The following is a 15,950-nucleotide window of genomic DNA, read 5'->3' as shown; positions in this document are numbered from 1 at the left end:
AAACTGTTAATTGAGAGTTAGTACTTTATAAGGGTCTTAGGAGCTTTTGGGAGTTACGGATTTAGGATTGACAACCCTAGTGTTAGTAATCTACACTTGTGCCGCATGTGCAAAACTTATGTGACTCGTTCTATCGAAGTATAAACTGTGCTAGGGTGTTATAGTTGGAATTTGTATAACCATAATTGTGAAGTATATTTCGTGCAATGAGTTCTTTCAGTAGCCTAAGAACATTATATTATTGGGTAACATACATAAATATCATTTTTTATATAAATAATTCCTTTATTTTCCACAGTTTCAGATATTATACAAAAATAGATCGTGCCACTTTTGTTATTTTCTGCACTATGAGCCTCTCGCTCTCTGAAGAATTTCGCCGAAAAATAGATGAAGTGGGTTGTGTCTTGTTATACGGTGTAATTAAAGTCCAACACCTTCTTATCTTGCGCTACTTCCGAATTTGAAAATTAAACTCATTCATCCCATAAAAATAAAATAATTGGAAATATTATTAGTTATGATATGAAATTAATAAAAATATAAAAAAAAATAAAAGTGATAGGATTATTATTATTAAAGAAAAAGACTAAAATAAAGAACATTGTATTACTGGTTAACTTGAATAATAATAAAATTAATTTTAAGAAGTATTAAAATATAGAAAATTAACTTTTTTCGGATGAAGGAAATATTGTATATAAGTTGTTGCTTTAAAGTTATTGCGTACAATGAATACTAAATTAATAAATATATATAAGAAATAAAACAAAAGCAAAAGGATTATTATTTGAAAAGAACAAGACTAATTTCATTTTAATAAACTTTATACTAAATTGTATAAATTTTAGTAGACAGACAAAATTAAAGAAAATAAATTAGCAAATAAGTTGTTGTTTTAACTTTATTTCGTGCAATGAATTTTTTCAGTAGCCTAAGAATATTGTATTATTAGGTAACAGACATAAATATCATTTATTTTAAAAAATTCCTTTATATTTCACAGATTGAGAAAATATACAATATTACTAAAATATTACTAATATCAACTGCATGGCTCGCTGATCCTGCTACTTTTATTATTTTCTGCACTCTGACTAGCCCCTCTCTCTCTCTCTCAGGAATCTCTCCGGAAAAAAAGAAGAATTGGACTGCATCTTGTTATACGGTGTAATTAAAGTCCAACACCTTCCTATCTTGCGCCATTTCTGAATTTAAAAATTAAACTCATCCATTCCATAATAATAAAAGCATTGAGAATATTATTAGTTATGATATAGAATTAATAAAAATATAAAAGAAATAAATAAAAGCAATAGGATTGTTATCTGGGACGGATGGAGTAGCAGCCTACAACATTGTACTTATGGGAAACATATCATTCTTTTTTAAATAATTCTTTTACTTCTTTCTGTTTGATAAATTATTACTCCCTCCGTCCCAAGGTATTAGACCAACTTTCCTTTTTGGGATGTCCCAACATATTAGACTCGTTTCCTTTTTTAGCAAAAAGCATCTATCTTATTTTATTCTCCACCTACTTTTTTCTCTCTTCTCTCCTCTACTTTTCACTCTCTTATACTTTACTCTCTCCACTTTAACTATTTAAATATTAATTCCTTAAATCATGTGCCCAAAAGAAGTGAGTCTAATACTCCGGGACGGAGGGAGTACAAAATTTACTAATATCGGTTGCATGATTTGCTAATTGTGCCACTTAGCTATTTTCTGAGCTCTCACTCGCCCCTCTCTCTCTATATATATGTAGAATCTCATCAAAAAAGAGAAGGTGCGGGCGATATCTTATTATAAGGTGTAATTAAAGTCCTAACACATTCCTATCTGTTTTTAATTTGAAAACAAAGTGCAAAAGGCAGCCAGCTATATTGACGATGCTGTCGTGGGTACCGTACCACAATATACAAAATCAAATCATTTGAATCCAATGGCTCAGAACTCATAATCTTGAATTTGAGGTTCATTTGATCTGCATTTAATGTGAGGCTGAGCTTTCATTTAAATAATAGGGTCTGCATTCCATTTCATTTGATTTTATTTTCATTTCAGACCAAAGAGAAAAACTAACAGAGACAGTCCACATCTCTGAGAGAGTCTCTCGGAGAGAATCACCAAAGAATTTGACTCCCATCTCCGGTAATCCTCAAAGGTCCAATCTTTGTCTTAGTTCTTGGCGATTCTCGTTACAAAGACTCGATTTTTATCCTTATTGTTTACAAAAATGTTTGAATCTAGTCGAGTTATTTCCACTTTTATGATTTTTGATAGTCTCGATTTGTTGTTTTATGTGAGATCTAGTATTAATTTTTGTTTTTATGGACAATTGTTTTGATGGATCTGACGATGTGTGTTTTGAAGATCATTGATGCCTATGCATGTGTGAGTCTTTATAAGTGAAGATCGTGTGTTTCCAGTGACTCTTCTTGTTTGAAGTTCTTTATTTGTTTGCTTGTGTTCGATTGGGATCTTGCTATTGGTTTGAGCTTGCTATATTTTGAAATTTCCTATTTATAGCCAAAATTTGGTGAGAAATGTAAGTGTACCATTTAACTATTTGATTAATTGATGTTCTGTAGTATATTGTAATTAAAAATTGGCTGCTTAATCCTGTGGTCTGCTCTTGAGTCAAAATCCAAGTCATTTAAATTGAGTCAAAATTGGAAATACTTAAGGATTTTCCATTGTTGATATTTGTTTATGTTTGTGGATCTTGTGTCGTCAAGGGCTACTGATCAGTTTTCGTCTGAACTTTGAAAGTATTCTAGTTCGGAGAATGGCATTGTAATTGAATATGAAGTGAAATTTTGCCCTTGAATTTGGGCTTTTGGTATTCATGATTTCATATATATGTCTATGTTGATGATCTTGTGATTCTTTCTTGTCTTCAGATAAAAATAAGTGATGGCAGAAGCAGAGGATATCCAGCCCCTCGTTTGCGACAATGGAACTGGAATGGTCAAGGTAATCTCAATTTCCCTGACTTAACAAACCTAATTGATGATTACCATTTCAATTTTTGTTTTTAAGTTGATTGTCTTAACTAATTATGTTGTTGATCTAAATATATCAGGCTGGATTTGCTGGGGATGATGCCCCAAGAGCCGTCTTCCCTAGTATAGTGGGGCGCCCTCGTCACACTGGGGTCATGGTTGGTATGGGCCAGAAAGATGCTTATGTTGGTGATGAGGCTCAGTCCAAGAGAGGTATTTTGACCCTCAAGTATCCGATTGAGCATGGTATTGTCAGCAACTGGGATGATATGGAGAAGATTTGGCATCATACCTTCTACAACGAGCTTCGTGTTGCCCCAGAAGAGCACCCAATCCTCTTGACTGAGGCCCCTCTCAACCCAAAGGCCAATCGTGAAAAGATGACCCAGATCATGTTTGAGACCTTCAACACTCCTGCTATGTATGTTGCCATTCAGGCAGTTCTCTCTCTCTATGCCAGTGGACGTACAACGGGTGAGGAAAGAGAAGAAATTATTTGATGATTATAAGACTGGAATATCTCGATTGTTTGCTCTATCTGAACCATGCTCAAATTCTTTATTTTGTGCAGGTATTGTTCTCGACTCTGGGGATGGTGTCAGCCACACAGTCCCGATCTACGAAGGTTATGCTCTCCCCCATGCAATCCTGCGTCTTGACTTGGCTGGCCGTGATCTCACCGACAGCCTCATGAAGATCCTCACAGAACGTGGCTACATGTTCACGACTACAGCAGAGCGGGAAATTGTGAGGGACATTAAGGAGAAACTTGCCTACATTGCTCTCGACTATGAACAAGAGCTCGAAACTGCAAAGACGAGCTCTGCTGTGGAGAAGAACTACGAGCTGCCTGATGGACAGGTGATCACCATCGGAGCAGAAAGGTTCAGATGCCCCGAGGTCCTCTTCCAGCCCTCAATGATCGGAATGGAAGCTGCTGGTATTCATGAAACCACGTACAACTCCATCATGAAGTGTGATGTTGATATCAGGAAGGATCTGTATGGAAACATCGTCCTCAGTGGTGGCTCCACCATGTTCCCGGGCATTGCTGACCGTATGAGCAAGGAGATCACAGCCCTTGCCCCGAGCAGCATGAAGATCAAGGTGGTGGCTCCACCAGAGAGGAAATACAGTGTCTGGATCGGAGGCTCCATCCTGGCTTCTCTCAGCACCTTCCAGCAGGTATGGTTATTAGATTTCAGCTTCATTGATTAAATCATGTTTTTTGTGATTAAAGATGTGGATTTCCAAGTCCGAATATGATGAGTCCGGCCCATCAATCGTGCACAGAAAATGCTTCTAAACCCACCCCACAAGGTGCCTTGAAAGAGGATTCGTAAGATTGTTGATGCTTTGCTATTTTTTCCCTTTTTTCCTTTTTCCTTTTTCCTTTTATCCGAGTCTTTACTATTATTATGATTTGAAAAAATTTACAAAATCATTTTCAAAATTTCCCTCTTCCAATATTACTTTGTAGAAGAGTTGTGTATTATCACTCAATGGTATTATGGTTTGAGTTGGCAGATGTTTCATAGTAGTAATTATCATATGTGTTTGTTGATTAGTAGTGATCTGCTGTAATTTTTATAAGTTTGTAATACCAGACTGAAACTTAGGGATTTTTGCTTCATTTTGATTTCACAATTTTATTTTCGTACTTGGAAAAAAATTGATCGTGTCAGCTCATTTTTTATTTTTAGTTTTCGAATATATCACAAGTCAAGGTTAACCATAACCAAGTCCAAACTAGTGATATTTCGACTTTGAACAGGTCATATGTTTTGTAATAGTAGAGTATTTAAAGTTTTAAACATATTCGTGAATTGGTTGATCCTTTCCTGAAGAGCTATGTATACCCACCCGTTTTCGGTTTTGAATTTCAAATTACTATCGGGTAATAGAATATATTTTATCATCTCATTGCCTAATATTTTGATGTGGGATCCATACTTGAATATCTAGGCATAGTTTAAAAATACTTCATCCATCCCATAAAATAGATCATATTTTCTTTTTTGATAGTCCTATACAAATAGTCAATATCTGTTTAATTTTGTTATTTTAGTCCATCTAATAAAATTAATTCTATTTTAAATAAAGTTTTTCAAAATGAGATTAGCCTTTTTTTTATTATTGATAATAGACCTATTGCTTTTATTTGTCTCTTTTAAATTTTTATTCATTTCGTATTATAACTAATAATATTCCCATTTTTTTTATGGGATTAATGAATTTAATTTTCAAATTCGGAAGTTGCGCAAGGTAGGAGTGTTGGAATTAATTACATTGTATAACATGACACCACCCTCTTTATCCCTTTTTATACTTTAGAGAAAAAGAGGCAAGTGAGAGCTCATGCGATCAGAGAGTCGTCGTGCAACTGATATTAGTATTTTTGTAATAATTTCTTAAACAGTGGAAATAAAAAATTATTTCAAAATAATGATATTTATATCTGTTACCCAAAAATACAATATTGTTACGCTACTAAAAGAATTCACTAAATGAAAAAAAAAAGTAAATGTAACAACTTATTTACAATATTTTTTTCATCTAAAAAATAGTTTATTTTTGTTATTATAGTCCGCCTAATAAAATTAATTCTAATTATGATTAATTTTTTTTAAAATGAGATTAGTCTTAGACTCTTAGTCTTTAATAATAATAGTTCTATTGCTTTTGTTTATCTCTTTTATATTTTTATTAATTTTATATTATAACTAATAATATTCTCATTTAATAATTTTTATTGGATGAATGAATTTAATTTTTAAATTCAGAAGTGGCCCCAAGATAGGGATGTGTTGAACATTACTTCATCGTATAACAAGACACCGCTCACATCTTTTCTTTTTCGGAGAGATTCTTGAGAGAGAGAGACATAAGAGATCGAAAAATAACAAAAATGGCTTGATCATGAGTCGTGCAATCGATATTAGTATTTTAGTAATAATTTCTCAAACTGTGGTAAATAAAAGAATTATTTAAAATAGAATGATATTTATATATGTTACCTAAGAATACAATGTTTTTAGGCTACCAAAAAAAATTCATTGAATGTGAAAAAGTTAAAGCAACAACTTATTTAAAATATTTTCTTCATTCAAAAAATAGTTTAATTTTGTTATTTTAGTCTGTCCATTAAAATTAATTCTATTTATAATAAAGTTTTCTTAAAATGAGATTAGACTTTTTTTTTATTGATAATAGACCTATTGCTTTTATCTATCTCTTTTATATTTTTAATAATTTTGTTTCATACTCCCTCCGTCTGCCAATAGGAGTCTCATTCATGAACGGCACGGGTTTTAAGAAATATTAAGAAAAGTGGGTGGAAAAATGTTAGCAAAATAAGTGTCCCACTTGCATATATTAATTTTAAATGAAATGTGAGAGGAATGTGTTAGTAGAAGGTGACACCTTATTACCCCCTCCGTCCCAGAGAAGATGTCACACTTAGGAAATGTCACGGGATTTTAGGAGATGTTATTTTGTGTGTTAAGTGAAGAGAGAAAATATAATTTTATAATTGATGTGAGAAGGAACTTTTTCCAAAATAGGAAATGTGACATCTTTTGTGGGACAAACTAAAACGGAAAATGTGACATCTTTTGTGGGACGTAGGGAGTACCATTTAATGTAGAAGTGAACCGGGACTCCTATTCGCGGACGGACTAAAATAATAAAACGTGACTCCTATTCGCGGACGGAATAACTAATAATATTCTCAACTTTATATTTTTATGGGATGGATGAGTTTAAATTTCAAATTCAAGTGACGCAAGATAGGAATGTGAGTATAACAAGACACACTCACTTATTCTCTTTTTCGGAGAGATTCTTTAGAAAGAGGGAGAGGCGAGTGAGAGCTCCAAAAATAACAGAAATGGCACAATCAACGAGTCGTGGAAGTGATAAAAGAATTATTATGCTGACATTTATATCTATTAGCCAAGATTACAATGTTGTTAGACTACTAATAAAAATTTATTGAACGAATAAAAGTTAAAGCAACAACTTATTTATAATATTTTCTTCATTCAAAAAATAGTTTATTTATGTCATTTTTGTCCGTCCACTAAAATTAATCTATTTATATGAATGTTTTTAAGAATGAGATTAGCCTTATTTTTTTTACTAATAATACTCCTATTGCTTTTATTTATCTTTTTATCTTTTTATTAATTTCATAATATAACAAATAATATTCCCAACCTTTTTTTATGGGATGGATGAGTTTAATTTTAATTTGGAAGTGACGCAAGATAGGAATGCGTAGGACTTTAATAACACCTTACTTCTTCTCTTTTTCAGAGAGAGAGAGAGAGGGATAGGGGTGGAAAGAGAGAGCGCTCCGAAAATAACAAAAGTGGCACGATCATCGATTCGTGCAACTAATATTAGTATTTTTGTATGATTTCTCAAACAGTAGAAAATAAAAGAATTATTTATAAAAAAATACATTTACATTTGTTACCCAAGAATACAATGTTGATAGGCTACTAAAAGAATTGATTGAATGGAAAAAAGTTAAAACAATAACTTATTTACAATATTTCATTCATCCAAATAAAAGTTTATTTTTGTCATTTTAGTCCGTCGAAAAAAACTAGTTCTATCTATAATAAAGTCTTTCAAAATGAGATTAGTCTTATTTTTTATTAATAATACTCTTATTGCTATTATTTATCTTTTTTATATTTTTTATTAATTTTGTATTTATATCTAATACTCCCTTCGTCCCGCTTTAGGAGTCCCGGTTGAGTCGGACACATGTTTTAAGAAAAAAGTGTTTAGTGTGTAATAAATAAATATTGTAGTGGATGTTGGGACCCACTTTTAGTTGAGTGTCCAATAAATAAATGTTTTAGTGGATGTTGGGACCCACTTTTAACATTTTTTTATTAGTTGTAGTGGTTGTTGGGACCCACTTTTAACACTTTGTAAGCATTTTTTATTAATTTATCTCAACCGGGACTCCTAAAGCGGGACGCCCAAAATTGATCAACCGGGACTTCTAAAGCGGGACGGAGGGAGTAATACTGCCAATTTTTTTTTTATTTTTTATATGAGTTAAATTTTCAAATTCGGAAGTGGCGCAAGATAGGAATTAGTTGGACATTAATTATACTCCCTCCGTCCCACATAATTTTACCCAGTATTCCATTTTAGTCCGTCTCACATAATTTTACTCATTTCCCTTTTACCATTTTTTCAGTGGACCTCATATTCCACTAACTCATTCCTACTCACATTTTATTATAAAACCAATATTTTAAAAGTAGGACTCACGTCCCACCAACTTTTTCAACTCACTTTCTATTAAATTTCTTAAAACCCGTGCCAAGTTAAATTGTGTAAAATTATGTGGGACGGAAGGAGTACTGTGTAAAAGTACACCACCCACTTTTTCTCTCGTCCGGAGAGATTCTTCACAGAGAGAGAGAGACGGACAGACGGTTGAGTGCTCGGAAAATAGCAAAAAGAGGGTGTGTGTTTTCCCGTGTTTAAGCCATCACTTTGCAATTCACTCCTTTTTATAAGTGCACCAACTTTATCGATTATCGTCTTGGTAAATTCATGAAAAAAACTCAGATTCTTCGTCTTCTTTGCTGTTGTTTTTTCTGCGTTTGTCGAGCTTTTACATTTTTTCCCTAATGTGTGTTCTTGTATTGAGTTGGTTTTGGTGAGGTTTCGTTAAGTCGGCATTCTATTTTGATTTAGCGTTTCTTATTTAATTTCTGTGTGTGTTTCGGATCTTGGTTTACACGACTGTTTCAGTGAAGGGAATTTATGCAAGAGTTCTTCTTGAAACTTTGCAGTTAGCTTCTTTCTTAATCATCATTGGATATTTATTTATCATGAACTGATTTATGTGTGGAAAAATTATGAATATTTGTTTCTAGTTGGTTCGACTATTCAATTTTTTGGCCCGGAAGATGGATGAGTAATCGTAATTGTTTTGTGAATTAAGTAGAAAACAACACTATCTTCTGCTATGGAAAGAAAACTGGAAACCCTCAAGAAATTGCAGTCATTATTGGAAGCAAAATTTGTCATCGACAATCGACTAGTAAAAGCTAGAGCCCACAAGGATAAATTCAAGGTATGGCATAAATTGTTTTTTTTTTTGTATCAATTAGTTTAGCATTGTATCAATTAGTTTACAGGAAGTTCAGTTTCCAAACTACATATTCCCTCCGTTCCCGATTAAGAGTCACACTTTTCCATTTCGGTCTGTCCCCAATTAAGAGTCACACTTCATTTTTACCATAAATAGTAAGTAGGTCCCACATTCCACTAACTCAATTCACTATATTTTATTATAAAACCAATATTAAAAAAATGGACCCCACATTCCACTAACTTTTTCAACCAATTTTTCTTTACATTTCTTAAAACCCGTGCCCGGTCAAAGTATGACTCCTAATCGGGGACGGAGGAAGTATGTTGTTAGACTACTGAAAAAAAAAATCATCAAGTAGCTAAACCAACAACTTTTCGAAAATATAATTCTCAAATACAAAAGTGGTAAGGTAGGAATCATGATGCAAAAATGAGTTGGACATTAACTACACCATCTCAATTGTATAGCGATACACCTTTCTTCTCTTCTTCAGAGAAAGAGAGAGACGACAGAGTGAGCTTAGAGGTGTGTGTTTTCGTGTATTGGAGCCTTCAATTTGCATTTCACACCATTTTGTTTTAACTTATTAGCATTTCTACTCTGCTCTTCATTGCACCAACTTTATCAATTACTCCCTCCGTCCACAAAAAATAGGGCAATTGGTATATGACACGAGTTTTAATGTAGAATTGGTAAAGTAAGCGAGAAAGAGAAAAAAATAAGAGAGAATGAGAAAAAGTAAAAGAGAAGGAGTGTTAGTGTAAAAGAGAAGTTTTAATTCTAATGGCATAAGTGGTAAATAAAATGATGTGTATGATTATTATTTTGTTGAAAACTTTCCATAAATGAATGTGTTCTATTTTTTGTGGACGGCCAAAAATGGTAAATGTGTCCTATTTTTTATGGACGGGGGAGTATTGTTTTGGTAAATTCATGAAAATTACTCAGATTCTTTGTTTTCTTTACTCTTCTTGTTGTCTTGCGTGTTTTCGAGCGTTTAAATTTCTTTCCCTTCTATGTGGTCTTGTTTTTAGTTGGTTTTGGTGTGGTTTGTTTAATTAAGTGGGAATTATTTTGTGTTTCTTATTTAGTTATTTCATTTCTGTGTGTGTTTCTCTTTGCATGTAGCTTCATTCTTGATTGTCACTGGAAATATATTTATCATGAACTGATTGTAGGTGATTTATGTGTGGAAAAATTATGAATATTTATTGCTTGTTGGTTTGACTACAAAGTAATCATAATTGTTTTCCGGATTAAGTAGAAAAACAACGCGAACTCTCCTCTTATGTTTGATTTTGATTGTCCTTTAATTATAAATTATTTGGATATCGTACAACCGTTACATAGATACACATTTGTTGTTTTTTCGTTGGGGTTACATAGATACACCCTAACTATGGATTTATTTATAAACCATATTCATGGATTGATGTACCCATGTTTATGCCACAAATTCAGGCTTTGCGGAAGCAGGCGGAGAAGGAGAAATCCAAAGCTATAGAGAATATTGATTCATTGAGGAGGAAACTAGAGGAAGAAGAGGCTTCGATGAAAATAGAAGCAGAAAACATAAGGCAAACAACTGAAAAGAAGATGCAGAAATATGATGAAGACATAAAGAGGCTTCAGAAAATGATCATGGAGTTTAGTCTCGCTGCTGCTGATATATCGAAGATAGCAGCTCTTAACGTGACGAAAAGGCTGGCTGTCTTTCAGGAGAACTTCAGCGAGGCTCCATATGTGAAACGAGAGAGAGAGTGCGTCATGTGCTTGACTAATGAGATCTCTGTGGTTTTCATCCCATGTGCGCATCAGGTTCTATGCGTTCAGTGCAACGTGATCCATGAGAAGCATGGGATGACAGACTGCCCTTCTTGCAGGACGGCCATCCAAAAGCGTGTCTCTGTTATTTTTCGCGTTGATTAGCAGCTCAGTTGGAGTGCCTTTTATTACATTTAGTACAAACTACAGTTTCAAACAGAACTTTGAAACAGTTGTAGAATGCATGAATCTGAGGAAGGAAGCTTGTAACGACGGGAAACAAATCGATCTCAAAGATTCCTCGAATGGAAAATAATTGAGAGTGGTGTTAGTAAAAAATATGTTCGAAAAAGATGAAGGTGAAGAAGAAGCAACGGTGGTGAAACCCTCTTCCATACATAAATCATCAAATTCAATCAAATTATATTATACTTTTCATTATATACTGCATGAAAAAATACATTCGTGTGTGCTATGTGCATATTTATATATGCACTTATTGCGTACAAATGTGCACATACAAATGTATTCCTACAACAACTCAAGTATACTAGTATATTATTATATACTATTAAACTATAGATTTATACAAGTAACATTTTTTACACGGTAGAAATTTATTTATTAAAGTAAATGATAACATCATAATAATTTCATATAACCTTAAACAAATCTAATATTAAATTTGACGATTAGGTGCAAAAGAGTTAGTAACACTTTTGCTCTCTAACTAATAGATTAAGGCTTCGAAAAATGAAGAATCTATTTTTTTGGAAAGGAAATTTAAATTTAATTTAATATACTTATAATATTTTTTGTGGATCATGGATGTCAAATTTATTTACGTGTATTAAATTGTTTCAAAATGTGCTCTCGGATTTCAACATATATAAAACGACAAAAAATCAAATCATGCAACTATGGAGTGAACGTTAACTTAATTCATTTGCAAAAGACTGAACATGGAATCAATAATTGTATTAAAGCTGGAAATGAAGATGATGGATAGGTTTCCACCTTTAATAGGGGTTGTGGTGATGTGGAACTCAAAGGGCGAGAGTGCTTGAACGATTTAGCAATGGTTATTTATTTCAAGACGTTGAGATAAATGAGTCCGGGGAGCAGATAGAATGGTGTATAATGCATGATATAGTACATGATTTTGCTGTATTTCTTAGAAAGGATGATGATAAAGAGAGAAGTTGTCAGATTTGTGATTTTTCAATGGTTTCTCATGTCCAAGAATATCGTAGTCTTCACAACTCCTCGTGACGTGAGACAGAGGTTTTGTCAAGTTTGTGATTGCTTGAAATGTCTTAGGGTAACAACTACAGTGGGAATGGAAACGCAGATTCACTTGAGATGATTGGATTTTCAATGCATCGGACTGTCAAAGGATGGCCTCAAAATCATATGTAGGCTTTATTTCGTGCAAACTCTTCTCTAAATATGGTTTAACATATCAGACAAAAATTGGAAATTTAGTGCAGTTAAGGCAACTTGACTCAAGCCGGAATCGAGAATTAAAGGAGTTACCAGACAACATATGTAAATTGGTCGAATTGCAAACTCTTTCCATAGCAAACTGCTCTTTTAGTAATCTTTTTATACACTTCAAACATAAGCAATCTGTGTACACTGAAACTACGTAAACTCGGAGTAGGAAGAAATTACAAAAAGTTGGAATTTATGTCATTTTCTTCCTTCCAAGTTTATTTTACTTTTGTTGAGATTGTATTTGGATATGTTTTCCTTCTTTATCTTTAGACAAAGATTTTAATGAGGTCAGGCCTTGAGTGATCTTTTGTTTTCTTGTGATTTCTCTTTTTTTTATGATATATTCATTTGGCATCTTTCGATTGTGTGATAAACATTATCTTTAATCACACCAGTGATTTGGACAAACTTGTTATGATTCTGGTTTTCTGATACAATATCAACATTTTATATCCTCTGATGTTACGAACAAAGTCTCTCCTTGTCTTGATTGTCCATTTACAACCAATGAGAAAATGACTAATTTGGCATCTGATATTGATGTAGAGTTTAATGAGCTGTTGCTGAAGTTGAAATCCTCTGTTGTTCGTTGTTTCTACCTGAGAAACGAGGGCCATCCCGATCCCATCTGCTCATTCGTCTCAGCATACAACAAAACGTAGCACAAATGCAAGAAAAGGTGAGGTTGATGGCTGAGAAGATTAGTAGCCTAATTTTCAAAATTTGCAGTGATGAGATTCTTGAAGTGTTTCGTATGATTCTATGATATTTTCTAGTGGGAAAAAATCTGTTGATGTTTATAGTAGTTCTTACAGCTGACCTTGTTTAGAAACAAAGTATTGATCTTATTATGAATTTATGATGAATTTCAGTTCCTTTTTTGTGGGGGGTTTGTGTGTTACTTGACAGTTTCATCGATTTTCATCTTATCTTTTGCGAGCATTAACCTTATTTTTTATTTACATTTGTTATACCTATGTTTGTGAATCTTTATGCCGATACATTTGTGCGTGCAGAGTCCTATTATTTACAAATCCAGTCTTAAAGACCGAACTAGAGACCAAATTTGGACCCTTAGATCTTAAATTTGATGGATTAGATGAAATGTTGTAGAGTTAATTTTCGCAGTTCATTACGTGCACAAATTACTTCAATACGGGGTATTTACGTCATTTGCATTGGGGGTAAAAATTTTAGGGTTAAACACATCCAAACAATTTACTCTAATTCACATTCACGCATTTTCTTCTTCCCAGAATCTCCAAATCGAGAGCCGATTCATCTCATCTTCAAATTTCCAAACCGAGTTGCCGAATTTGATAACAACAGTCGTTGAGTTCAACAACTAAAACATCGAATTCATCTCCATCTTCAAATCTCCAAATCGAGTTGACGAGTTCGACAACTACAGTCATCGAGTTCAACAACATCAACAACAAATTCATCTCCATCTTCAAATCTCCAAATCAAGTTTCCTGAGTTCGACAACTACAGCCGTCGAGTTCAACAACTGCAGCAACAAATTCAATTCTGACACACATTCAAAAATGGTTGAAACACGCAACTCGTCGAACGAAGGCACGCCGATTAATTTTGTGACATCTGTGACCCAAATCATACATCATATTGCATAATTACATATTTTATTATAATTACATGATATACATTTTTATTAGAATTATAGAGATTGAGTGGGTTTCTATATAATATGGTGTTTAGAAATATACTTTTTTGATATTAGCAATTACGTATTACATAATTACATGCAATTGAGCTTAAAACTATAAATAATTGAATTATGTATTAGGCATATATGTATATGTACGTGTGAGATTAGGAGTATTTTTCTAATTACTAAGTCATGCACATAATATTTATTTGTTGTGCATACATAAAAGGATGTAGTTCCAATCAACTAAATGTACTTTTTTTAGTTACTTAGAGTTTTATCTACTTACATCAATTATAATATTTTATTTTTGTTTGATACGCGTAAGGATTTTAGAGATAGTAAAATGAATGTGTGAAACCTATTCTGATAACCGACTAGAACTTACCATATATAGGCCTTTGAAGTATATTTCTTTATTTAAAGAAAACAAAAGGGAAGCGAGAACCTGGAGTCTGAGAGGAAGAAAAAAAAAAGTCCGAAGGTAGAAGGGTAGTAGGAATAGTTATATTTCTTAAATTATTTCTTTATAGGCATGTTATATTATAGAAGATAGTTATGATATTTAGTATTTTTAATTTGGGTATATTATATATGATCAAGGTTGAACAGGAAGAGGAGTTAGGAGTTCGGATAGAACACTTACAATAATCAGGCGTGTATAAATCACACTTTTAATTTTACACATTTTATGTGATTGATTGCTATGTGTTACTCCCTCCATCCCGGCTAAGATGACACATTCATTAGCCGGCACGAGATTTTAGGAGTAATTGGTTAATGTGTTTAATTGGAGAGAGAAAAAGTGGGTGGAAGTATTAAAATAGAGAGAAAGAAAGATGAATATTTTAATTGGGGTGAGAAAAAGTGGTTGAGTGTATGTGTATTAATTGGAGAGAGAAAGTTTACAAAAAATGAAATGTGTCATCTTAGTTGGGACAAATTAAAAATGAAAACATGTCATCTTAAGCGGGACGGAGGGAGTATTTGATATTGAGGGTGAAATATGTTGTGGATATGTGATTTGTGCAATGAATATGCATTGGAATTATTATTGATGAAATATATGGGTACGTAATTAGTGCAATGGATATGATTGATGCATGGTATTGGAATTATTTGAACCATGGAATTAAAGAGGATATGTGACAGTCTTGCTCTGGATCTGATATACAATGGAAAAAGACCTACGGGTCATATACAATGATAATTGTAACATCCCGAATTTCCGAACCCTAATTTTAGAGCCCTAGAATTTATTATTGGACGTGGAAGATGTGAATTGTTCGATGAGTGAATTTATTGCATGAGTTTCTTTGACCGGGAAGTTTGAAAAGTCAAATTTGATGACTATGTGACGTGGCATGTGATTTCTTGAATTATGAGATTATGTGGCAAATTATTTGTGTTAAGGGTGAGTGAGAATATTAGAGAAAATTTCCATAAATACTTGCCACCCAATTCTTGTAATTTTCGAACCCTAGACCCCCTTTGAAGAGGAATTCTATTTCTTCCGAATTTAATTTAATCCTTGGGATATTTACCCAAATTAAAATCCAAGACCCAATTATTTTCTTATTTTAAAAGAGGAAAATCAAGCCCCTTATTTTCCTAGGTGATTTTCGAAAATCACCCATGTAGGGAAGGAAATATTATTTTGCTTATTTAATTGATCCCTTATTTGATTTCCTTCCATACCTAGAATTTAATTATTCTACCAAATCATTCCATACCTCAAGAGATCTTGCCTTACCGTATTCTAGTCAATATTTAAAAATCCATGCCTTATTTAAAAGGCATAGGAGACGCCACTTTTCACTCCAAATTGGGAGAATTCTTATTTTTATTTTGCTCCGTGATATTTTATTCTATTCCGTAAAAT

General features: G+C 33.0%; 2 protein-coding genes across 3 annotated transcripts; both read left to right on the top strand.

Annotated features, from left to right (window-relative positions):
* The first annotated feature begins 2,019 nt into the window (after window positions 1-2,019).
* Window positions 2,020-4,641, top strand: LOC125189050 (actin-7). 2 transcript variants are annotated; one of them, XM_048086219.1, is made up of 5 exons: window positions 2,020-2,154; window positions 2,907-2,979; window positions 3,089-3,482; window positions 3,580-4,193; window positions 4,249-4,641. In XM_048086219.1, the coding sequence occupies exons 2-5, from the start codon at window positions 2,920-2,922 to the stop codon at window positions 4,312-4,314; spliced, it is 1,134 nt and encodes a 377-aa protein (XP_047942176.1). In that variant the 5' UTR covers window positions 2,020-2,154; window positions 2,907-2,919; the 3' UTR covers window positions 4,315-4,641. The 2 variants fall into 2 exon arrangements, with proteins under 2 accessions (XP_047942176.1, XP_047942177.1); XM_048086220.1 differs by having other exon boundaries at window positions 2,021-2,167.
* Window positions 4,642-9,000: 4,359 nt separating this feature from the next.
* LOC125186778 (putative E3 ubiquitin-protein ligase RF4) lies at window positions 9,001-11,159 on the top strand. The gene is made up of 2 exons (XM_048083222.1): window positions 9,001-9,117; window positions 10,600-11,159. Exons 1-2 carry the CDS (start codon window positions 9,010-9,012, stop codon window positions 11,065-11,067), a joined length of 576 nt encoding a protein of 191 aa, XP_047939179.1. The 5' UTR covers window positions 9,001-9,009; the 3' UTR covers window positions 11,068-11,159.
* Window positions 11,160-15,950: the final 4,791 nt, after the last annotated feature.

This window comes from Salvia hispanica, chromosome 5 (genome assembly GCF_023119035.1).
Source record: "Salvia hispanica cultivar TCC Black 2014 chromosome 5, UniMelb_Shisp_WGS_1.0, whole genome shotgun sequence".
Classification (NCBI taxonomy): Eukaryota; Viridiplantae; Streptophyta; class Magnoliopsida; order Lamiales; family Lamiaceae; genus Salvia; species Salvia hispanica.
The sequence above is the reverse complement of the archived record's forward strand: the minus strand, read 5'-3'. Positions and strand labels throughout refer to the sequence as shown.

Bases quoted from the DNA above. Each gene is read 5' to 3' on its own strand.
- LOC125189050 (XM_048086219.1), top strand. From the start codon at position 2,920: ATGGCAGAAGCAGAGGATATCCAGCCCCTCGTTTGCGACAATGGAACT. The intron at 2,980-3,088 runs GTAATCTCAATT...TAAATATATCAG, and splicing joins ATGGAACTGGAATGGTCAAG to GCTGGATTTGCTGGGGATGA. The intron at 3,483-3,579 runs GTGAGGAAAGAG...TATTTTGTGCAG, and splicing joins TGCCAGTGGACGTACAACGG to GTATTGTTCTCGACTCTGGG.
- LOC125186778 (XM_048083222.1), top strand. From the start codon at position 9,010: ATGGAAAGAAAACTGGAAACCCTCAAGAAATTGCAGTCATTATTGGAA. The intron at 9,118-10,599 runs GTATGGCATAAA...CCACAAATTCAG, and splicing joins CCCACAAGGATAAATTCAAG to GCTTTGCGGAAGCAGGCGGA.